At 62.2% G+C, this 9,706-nt stretch overlaps 1 protein-coding gene and 1 long non-coding RNA gene across 2 annotated transcripts in view; one reads left to right on the forward strand and one right to left on the reverse strand.

Moving 5' to 3' along the window:
- Window positions 1–3,977: 3,977 nt before the first annotated feature.
- On the reverse strand, window positions 3,978–8,767 carry FOXJ1 (forkhead box J1). Its single transcript, XM_024760583.1, has 3 exons — window positions 8,639–8,767; window positions 7,400–8,064; window positions 3,978–5,739 (listed from the first exon to the last, which is right to left on the reverse strand). The coding sequence occupies exons 2-3, from the start codon at window positions 7,895–7,897 to the stop codon at window positions 4,972–4,974; spliced, it is 1,266 nt and encodes a 421-aa protein (XP_024616351.1). The 5' UTR covers window positions 7,898–8,064; window positions 8,639–8,767; the 3' UTR covers window positions 3,978–4,971.
- Window positions 5,710–9,706, forward strand: part of LOC112410155 (uncharacterized) — a 17,894-nt gene continuing 13,897 nt past the window's right edge. The window contains exon 1 of the long non-coding RNA XR_003005355.1: window positions 5,710–5,777. This is a non-coding gene — a long non-coding RNA (uncharacterized LOC112410155). The remainder of the gene's footprint in view (window positions 5,778–9,706) is intronic.

Here is a 9,706-nt window from a genome sequence, read left to right on the forward strand (position 1 = left end):
TGAACTCAGTGGCCCCAGGGCCTGTCGTGGTGCACAGTGGGGCGGGCCCAGCAGGGACAGCTGAGCTGGGCACAGCTCTGACCTGGTGACCTTGTTGTAGGGTGCAAACATGTCAAAGGCCATTTGCTGACCCTGTGGACTTGGGTGGGGTAATAAAAGATATGTGTGTGAAGGGGCTGAATGTTGGTTTCACCACACCAGCCCTGCATCTCGGGCCTCTGTGATCCTTATTCCTAGGGCCTGGGCTCCAGGAGAGTCGGGGACCAGAGGAGCAGGTGACAGTGAGACAGGCCAGGCCTCTCCCACTGCCCTCCAGTCCTTCCCTCTTGTCCCGTATCCCCTCTCCCTCCCGCCTCCCCTGGCTCGCACCAGCCACATGTACCACTCAAGCTTCAGGTGGCACTCAGGGTCCTACTCCCTCTTTTATTACTTCACCCAAGCCCACAGAGTCAGCAAGGGGGGCCTCTTAATTGTTTCCAGAACAGGGCAGTATGGGGTTTCCTCAGAGGCCCCCCTGGCTGAATGCTCTGCACCCCTGGGGGCATCAGGAAGCACCCCGGGCCGGGGATAGGGCTTGGTACGCAGAGTGAGGCAGGAGGGGGGGCGCGGGGCGGTCTGGGCAAGGGGGCAGAGCCACTGACAGAAGCGGGGTGGCTGGGTGAAGGGGAGAGAACGGTTGGCAGCCTCTCAGCCTCAGCTTAATTCCCTGGGCGAATAGCAGCCCTGGGAGGGCTGCTGGCAATCCACTGCGGCTTCAAAGGGTCTTGGGGGCTTCAAAGGGTCTGCTGCTCTCAGCCTCACGTGGGATGTATGCAAGCAGCCTGCGCTCCCCACTTCCTGGAACTCTTGCTTTCCTGGGAGCTCAGGGAGCTGCTTCCTTCAAGGAGAAAGGGGTCTGGGGCTCGGACCCAGGCTGATGTCCTGCCCTCAGATCAGTGCTCTGCTGGGAGCTGGAGTGGGGGGCAGCAGCGAGACCTGCGGCCCCGTCTCCCGCCTTGGTTAATGGGTACCCCGCCTCCCATGCCCTGCCACTCAGCCTGGTTGGCTTCTGGGGGACCCGGCCCTTCAGCTGCTCCCTCCGGCTCCTGCACTCACAGGGAAAGCTCAGGCCCGAGCATTCCAGTCACGGTGCCTCTGACCTGTCCCACCTGGGAGCCTCAGAGTGGGCTGGACACACGTGCCCCAGGAGGCAGGTGACCCCCCAAGGCTTCCGTGCACCTCCCTGGCTCACACTGGCCCGCGCAGGCCCAGCCTGGGTGGCCTCAAAAAGCACCCTCCCCTGTCCCAGTGGCTCCCCTCCCTTGTCACCTGTGTTTTCCTCTTCATCACACAAGAATGTCAGCGGGACCCGGGGCCACTCTCCCACCCCATTGTTAATGCAGCCCCTCTCCACAGCCCCACCCCTGACAGGCCCAGGCCTGCCCCGCAGGGCCAGCCCACTCCCCCCTGCCGGGAGTCCAAATACACCTGTTTACCTTTGGGCCTCGCCTGACTCCTGACCATCTCCTCCCACCCGCCCTCACAGGCCTTATTTCCTGCCCTCCAGCTCACCTGCCTCCTTCTGCAAGTCTGGGTCGCCAGTATGTTGAGGGGGGCAGAGGCGGGGAGAAGAGTGTTTCCTGCCCTCAGCTCAGCTCTTCAGGAGGCCTGGCGCGTTTGCTTCAGGCCAGCATGGAATCCCATCCCGGGGGCCTTCCAGTCACTGGAGCTGGGGGTGGCCTGTCCCGTGGAACAGGATGTACTCTGGGCAGACGGGGAGGGTCCCCAAAGTCTGAGTTCCTGCCCCTTCCCCCTCATCCCTTTCCTGGCTGGGGATACATGGGGGAGGGAGGGGAGGGAAGAGGTGGAAAGTTAGGAGACAGAAAGGTGGCTTCTTGCTCTGGGAAGGGACTGTAACACACCTGAGGGTGAAGTGGCTGAAGGGCTTCTCACCTCAGAAGTGGAGATCAAAGGAAATGCGAAACCTGCTCAAAGAGCTTGAGACAAGGGCTCAAAACCACACGGTGCAAAAGAGAAAGGACAGCTCAGTGCAACATGGGGTCCTGGATTGGGGTGTTGGAATGGAGAGGAGCATTACTGGGGTGATCTGCAAGATGTGAATGGGGTCTGCGGTTAGATGGGATTGGCAGGTCAATGTTAATTTCCAATGTTAATTGTGATGGTGGTACTAGGATTATGGAGGCGTGTCCTTGTTCTAAGGAAATACATGCTAAAGTATCGTGCTCATGGGGCATCCTGTCTGCAACTTACTGTTAATGGTGCAAAATATATATTGACTGGGATTACATTGAGTCTATAAATAAATACGGAATCACTGAACGTCTTTTTAAAAAAGCCACCCAGCCAAGGGCCAGGGCAGGGGTGAATAGGAGGGACAGGAGCCACTCACGCTTCCCACCCCCTCAACCGCCAACCCCCAAACGCTGCCTGCTGAAGTGGTGTGTGAAGCCCTGTGTTCCGGCCCCTGCGGAGCCCCCTCTTAGCTTTGGCTGCTCGTTGGCAGCATCCACGGACCCTTAAAAGTGCCAGTGTCTAGGTCCCACCCCCAGAGACGCTGGTCCCAGGCATAGGGATTTTCAGGAGCTCCTGGTGATTCTTCCTGGCAGCCAGAAGCTTCTTCAGCCTTTCCTTAGCTGGTAGGCAGTTCTGCCAGCCCCTGACCTTGCCCCTCCTCCCCAGCATGGGCCCAGGCAGAGGGTGAGGAGGGGGGACAGTGACAGGCCCCACCTGTTAATCCAGGGTATACCCCTTTTGGCGGGGGGCTGAAGGCTGATCCTGGGGACCAGTGGAGAGGCTGGAGCCCCCATGTTCCCCCAGTGCCGGTGGGTGGTGGGGAGAGGGAGGGAGCCGTTGCTTAGGGGGTGAAGGGAGTCTCAGAGGGAGGCTGGGGCAGCCTCTTCAGCGAGCGGTGGGAAGGGGATGGGCTGCCTCCTGAGCTCGGTAAGGCCCCAACCCGGCTGGCCCTGCAGTGTGTGCACCCTTCTGAAATATTTGGAATAATTAGCAAGTGAAAGCAGCAAGTTGGCGGGGGAATGCCAGGTTGGCCTGGAGCCAGCCTCCAGTGCAAGGAAAGAAAGGGGCTTCAGGAGAAAGGGGCCCGTGGATGCTGGGCAGGATTGTGTAAGACAGTGCCTGTGTGTGTGTGTGTGTGTGTGTGTGTGTGTGTGTGTGTGCGTGCGTGCGCGCGTGAATGCTGGGGGAAGGGGCTGTGCACCACAAGGGCATGCTGGCGGGGCCAGGTGTGGGCTCAGGGGAGAGATGGGTTCCAGGCAAAGCTGGGGTGAGGGGGTTGAAAGATGCCTGCTGAGTGTCACATATTTGCTGTGCCTCAGTTTCCCCATCAGAACTCTGGTACGTTGGTACTTCACAGGCTGGAGCTGTAGGGTCTAGGCACCCCGTCTTCCGTCTTCCCTGATGGCCTCCCTCAGCCCCAACCTGCATTGGAGGGAAGGTGCTGGGCGGGGTGAATGAGCCCCAGGGTGGCAAGTGGGGCCCCAGGGGCTGGGGCCCTCTGACCTCACAACCTGTCCCTTCAGGAAGGGACCAAGGGAGGGAGGAGCTGGACACGGGCGCAGGCGAGGACCGCAGGCGAGCCTGGGCAGGCCCTCGAGGTGGGCGAGGTGGGGGACGTGAGCCGAGCCCTGGGCAAGCTCGGCCTTTGTGAGTCCCCAGGGCCAGGGAGGGGGCTGCGCCTCCTTTGCCGCCTGCTCCTGGGGGCTGTGGGTACAGTCTCCCCGTTGCACAGATAGAGGTGCCGAGGCCCTGGCTGCAGGGGACCCCCGAGGACTGCCTCTCAGCCCCTTTCTCTCTGGGGACCCAGAGATCATGGGGAGGGCATCAGGGGGTACTCTGCAGGCCTTTGGTGCCTCCCATCTTCCTCCCAGCCATTCCCCCTTGGGCCTTGGCCTCTCCAAAACTGGCCCATGCTTTTCCCCAGAGAAAGTTGCAAGCAGGTTCATTTTGAGATTTTTTAAAACTTTATTTTTAAAAATTTTTTTATTGTAAATAACTTTCCATGAAAAAGGTTAAATTGCCCAATGGGGCAGGAGGGTGGATGTGGAATGCAGCCCAGGGGGCTTAGGGTGGAGCAAGATACTCCCCCACAGGAGTGCAAGCAAGGGCACAGGGCCATCCCCGCTTCCTGGTCCCAGTAGTTCTAGCAAGCACTGCGTCCCTCCCAGTTAAGCCTCAGCTATAGCTACACTCACTACATTAGTCTGTCTGTCCCCTTTCCCTCTGCAGCTTGGCTGCCCCAGCCCCTAACCCCCAGAACCCCAACTCCCCGCTGCTCTCAGCCTCACGTTGGGCTCAAAGATTAGGGATATATACCCTCTGCCCCACCTCTAGGGACGAAGCCAGAAGACCCCAGAGGCCTTAGAAAATCTCCTGGCTCCACCCAGCACCCCGGCCTCGTTTCTATCTCCTCACTCTTCCGCACTCCCCGGAGCTGCGCCTCACGTACTGCCGGCCCCAGCCCCAGGGAAGCTCTGCCGGGAGAGGCCTCTAGGGCGTTAATTTGCAGTCACCTAGTCAGCATTTGTTGTACCTGGGAACTTTCTCTGGATAGAGACCTGGGGAGGAGAGCGGGAGAGAGAGAAGCTTCGAAGCTAAGATGCTCTGGGGCAGGACCTGTACTGATGCTTCCAGCTTGGCCAGGGCCCCTCCAAGCCGCAGCTCTCATAGCGCAGGGCCCTTAGCGTGTCCTTGGGGCAGGGAAGAAGTGGATCAATGAAACACTGTGTGTATGGGGGACTGGGCAGCGGAGGCAGCAATTTTGGTTCTGGGCCCCAATTCTCAGCCTGCTGGACTAGAATCTGAGGATGACCTGGGCTGGGGGCCGTGTGGCCTCACGGGGTGACCGGGCCCAGCCCCTGCCTGGGCGGTATGGTGTCCATGGGCCTGCACTGGTGGGGGGGGGCAGTCTGGGCCCAGACTTGGGCGCTGTCTGGAGGTGGGGCAGGGCCTGGCTTCTTACAAGAAGGCGCCCATGCTGGCCCAGTCATGCAGGTCAGAGGCCAGGGTGGCATCCCCGGCCTCAAAGAGGGGCTCGGGGGGCAGGCAGCTACTGCTGCTCTCGTCCCAGGGGTGCTGCAGGAAGGATGTGGCCAGGAAGGTCTCGTCGAAGTCCAGGCTGTTGGTAGCCTGCTCCACCGGAGGCCCCCAGGTAACAGGGCAGTCGATGTGGCGGCCGTGGACGGTGAGGTCCACGTCCCCGTGCAAGGTGGGGCTCAGCGGCGGGCTCAGCTCCAAGGCCTCCAGCGTGCCCAGCTCCCCGCCCAGTGTGCCGGCGTCGAAGATGGCCTCCCAGTCAAAGTTGCCCTTGAGGGGTTCCAGCTCGCCCTGCTCCTCCTGGGTCAGCAGCAGGGTGCTGGAGGGCCGCGGGACCTTGGCCACCCGCTTGGGCAGCGGCTGTTTACGCTTATGCCCCAGCCTGCCCTCGCCCGTATCCCAGCCCGCCTCCCCAGTGGCCTCCTCGAACTCGCGCAGCAGCTGCTGGGCCTCGGTGTTCACGGTCAGTGGCCCGGCCCACAGGGCGGCGCTGGGCTCGGGCGCGGCCTGGCGGGCAAAGGCTGGGTGGATTTGGACTGGGGGCAGCCGCCGCTTCTTGAAGGCCCCACTCAGCAGCCGCTCGGCGTACTGGGGGTCGATGCGCCAGAAGCCCCCCTTGCCTGGCTCGTCCTTCTCCCGAGGCACCTTGATGAAGCACTTGTTCAGGGACAGGTTGTGGCGGATGGAGTTCTGGACACAGGGAGATAGGAGAGAAGGAAGACAGCTGGGTGAGTAAGTGGGGTCAGTGATGGGGGGGTTCCTAGCGCCACTGCCAGTCCCGCCACCGCCTTCTCTCCAATGGGGGCAGGGGAGACAGAGGCGCTGCTCCGACTGGGAGGCTCTGGGACACCAGCCACGGGGCACCAGGAGCTGGGAGTGCTGTCGGGGGCTTTTGTTCCCTGTTGCCAGGATATCTGCCTGCTCAGTCATCCGAGCCCTGAGCCGCAGGGTGGCTCTCAGTGCCACCCTGTCCTGCCCTCCCTCCCTCACCCCGCCGCTTGCGGCCTCTGGCCAAAGGCCTTGGCTCCCCCAGGGCCTGGACGGCCGTCTCCCTCTGCCTGGGCCTGGCTGGCCTTCTCCGTTTGTGAAATGAGTGAGTGGGTGTGAGGGTGTGTGTGGGTGGGGGGGGATGAAGTGTGGGAGGATCTGATGACTTTCCCTGTTTGTAGAGCCGGCTGCTGGCCTGGGCCCTCACCCCCCATGTCCCCCTCCTCCCACCCCAGGCTCTGAGGCCTCAGTTGATTATTACCCAGCCAAGAGCATAGCGCTCATTCCTGGGGCCTCTCAGGCTTGGGGTAGGGTGGCGGGTGGTGGAGGGTCTCTGCTTTCTCACCAAGGTTACAAATGGTACCTGCCCCGGGGTCAGGGCCCAAGCAAACGTGGAATAGCTGTGACCACAGGAACTGTGACCCTGTGCCGCAGGGAAGGATCTGTGCATCCTCAGGGTCTCTGTCCCCAAGTAGCCCCTGATTCTGATGGTCGAAGATGCTCAGGGCAGTGTGTGCTCAGCCCTGAATCACCATCCTGCCTTGTTCACGCCTGGGTGCACAGCCCAAACCACGCTGGGGCACAGGGGTCTGGGGCCTGGTCAGTGGGGCTGGCAGGTGAGTAGTGCCCCCTGGCAAGACTGGGATGTTTACACGGTGGCCTGGGCCCCCTGGCTGCTCTGTGCCAGGTTCCGGAGACTTGGAACATGAAGCCAGTGTGGGAGGCAGGAGCCCCTGTGGAAAGCACCTGGCTGAGGTAACTGTCCGCCCAGGGAGGTTGATGAGAAGAGGGGGAGGCGTGTAGGCAGGAAACCAGGGAGGGGTTGGGGTGGGGGCTGGCACAGCAGCTTTAGGAAGGCCCCGTAGCCCTTCCACTGGGACACAGCTGGCCTTCACACCCCACAGCACGCCCCTCTCCCCTCCCAGACGCCCTCCAGCCAACTGAAAGCAGGCGGGATGCAGAGCTTGGCGGGAATGATGCTCTGCTTCCAGTCAGGCCCTGACAAACTGACCTTGAGTAGGGTAGTGTCTAGGAATTCTAGGACTTGGGACAAAAATGTGTCCCTCAGTCCATCAACCTACCCTGGGGGGCTGTGTCCACGCATAGTTCAGCCCTGGTCTTTGGGCTGAGCCTCTGGATGAGTGACAAGTTCCTTCCACTTGAACCTCTACGGAGGCACACCTAAAGCGCTCTGAACATCCTCCCTCCTCCCTCTCTGAAGTCAAAGGGGCAGCAGTCCAAGCACTGGGCTCCCTTGAGGTCCTTCCTCGATGGCCTTCCTTCTCTCGGGGCCCTGGCCGTACCGCGCCTCCTTGGCCTGCGGATCGCGCGGGCATGGGGAGGGAGGGAGGGCCTCCCCTACCTGCCAGGTGGGGTCAGCGTGGCGGAAGTAGCAGAAGTTGTCCGTGATCCACTTGTAGATGGCCGACAGGGTGATCTTGGTGGCCTTGCTGGCCTGCATGGCCATGCAGATGAGCGTGGCATACGAGTAGGGCGGCTTCACGTTCGGGTTGGTGGCGTAGTCCACCTCGTCGGGAGGCGGGGCCTGCAGCCCCGAGGGGGCGCTCCGCGACGTGCACGACGACGTGGGCTTGCCGGGCGTGTGCGGCTGCCCCAGGCAGGCGGGGTCGGCCGCCAGGGGAGACCCCGGCGCGGCCGAGCCTGGCACCTGGTGGTAGCCGTGGGGGTCGGTGCCCCCCGAAGGCAGGGTGGGGGCCTTGGCGTTGAGAATAGAGAATTCCTGCAGCCACTGCAGGCTGGTCAGGCTGTCATCCAAGGCGTCGGACTCCTCCAGGCCGCCTTCCGGTCCGGCCTCCTCCGATGCCCCTGCTCCCGAGACGCGTAGCCAGCTCTCCGCCATATCTGCGGGGACTCTCCGAGGGGGCGGTCAACATCCACGAGCCGAGCCGAGGGTGGCCGCCGAGCTCTCCAGCCCGCTGACTCCCGCGGCTTCAGTTACACAGCCTCCCGGAAGCGTGCTTCCATCCCGCGATGCGGGGGTAGCCTCCTCCGAACTGAATGTGGTGCCTGCGGGGACCATAGCGGGAACTGAGCCCTCTTTCCCCACTCCCGAGGGGAGAGTGTGTGCGAGGCGGGGAGGCTCTTACTAAAATCGTTCCTGCAGCTGGGGAGGATCTTTTACTGCCAAGGTCTGGGAAACAGAAGCTGTGCCCGGGGGTCCGACCCACACGGGGGTTCGCCTCGCTCTTTTCCTCTTTATCTTTTAGAGGAGACTTAATTAGCCAAACGAGGGAATAGTGTAGGGGCATGCGAGGCCACCCCCTTCTCCCTCAAAGCGGGAAATTAACCCCCCTCTCTCCCTCCACAACAAATGGAAACGGGGCGAGAGAGTCCAGGAGGGCAGGAGGACGGGGCGGGGGGCGGGGGAGGGCGTCTGATCTTTGAAAAGGGATAATAGGATGGGGATCAAGGGGAAGGAAGGAAACAAAACAGAGAGTTATAAGGGGGCGGGAAGTGAGTGTCCCCCAAACTCCTCTGATGTCAGTCCCCGGGCCCACCACTTCCGTCGGGGACGGATGGGAGAGCGGGCTGGTACCGACGCCCTCCCTTCCCACGGCCTGCAGCCCTCCCCGTCCCTTACCTGGCTCAGAGCGCCGCCCGGGCCAAAGGAAGGTTCTCGAAGAAATTCCTCCTACCGCCCACCCCCACCGCGGCTCTCTGCCCCCAGCTCGAGGGCCCAGCCAGTAATCCTCGTCACCCCCAACGCCCGACGGCGCCTGTCTGAACGCCAGCGGCCCGGGGACCGGCATTAAGTAGCCGCTCGGAAGGCTTCTCCTGCTGCCATGGCGACGCCCCGCCCATATAAACAGCTTCCGCTTCTGCCATTGGTCAGGGTGTCTCCAAGGAGACCGCGGGCTCTTACCCCTCTCTCAGGCGGTAACTCTCTTCGAACGCCCTCCTGGCCGCCCTCTCCCGCGCCACACAGCTCCCTACCCGCCACCGCGTCCCGGCTCCGCGCATTCCCGCCCGAGGGCCCCGCGCAGGGCTCGGAGAGGCGCGCGGCTCGGGGCTCCCGCAGAGGTCGCGGGAACCGTACTCCGCCCCACCCACTTCCCATCTGGACTGATCAGAGGTGTCGACGGCTCCTGGGACGCAGCCTGTGGCGCGGGGGCCAAGGCTGGGTGCATGCTTGGGGGTTTCCTTTCCTCTCCTCTGGGCTGCGAGTGGCAATTCCTCACGTTTCTGCGGCCTGTCCCTGTCTCCCGACCGAGTGTCGTCTTGGTGCCCGCAAGCAGGTCTGACTCTCCGATGCCACCTGCCGCTCAGGTCCGCAGAAACCGCAGCCCCGGTCGCAGACACCCCAAGGTGGCTAGGGTAATCCAGTGTTTCCCGGTAAGCGCTCCCTCCCCGCCCCGGCCTCAGCAAGATTCCCAGAAGCTGACATTCCAGAGGCTTCTTCGGAAGTGCTCTCCCTCCTTTCCAGATAGCCGAGGAAGCAGGGCCGGTGGGTGAAACTCAGAAAAGCCGTGGACTTGCCAAATTCTCTTACTGGGGTCATTTGCCCCACTAATTTCACCAACCTTCAAGTGACGGACTAACGGTGGACTGTGCTCCTTCCTCCTCCCTTCCCCCAGCCTCCCTCCAGTCACCAGCATTCCTGCTCTTCAATTATTGAGGAGCTGCAGTTGGAAGTTCTCCGGTTGAAGGG

This window comes from Neophocaena asiaeorientalis, unplaced genomic scaffold (genome assembly GCF_003031525.2).
Source record: "Neophocaena asiaeorientalis asiaeorientalis breed wild unplaced genomic scaffold, Neophocaena_asiaeorientalis_V1.1 scaffold30, whole genome shotgun sequence".
NCBI lineage: Eukaryota > Metazoa > Chordata > Mammalia > Artiodactyla > Phocoenidae > Neophocaena > Neophocaena asiaeorientalis.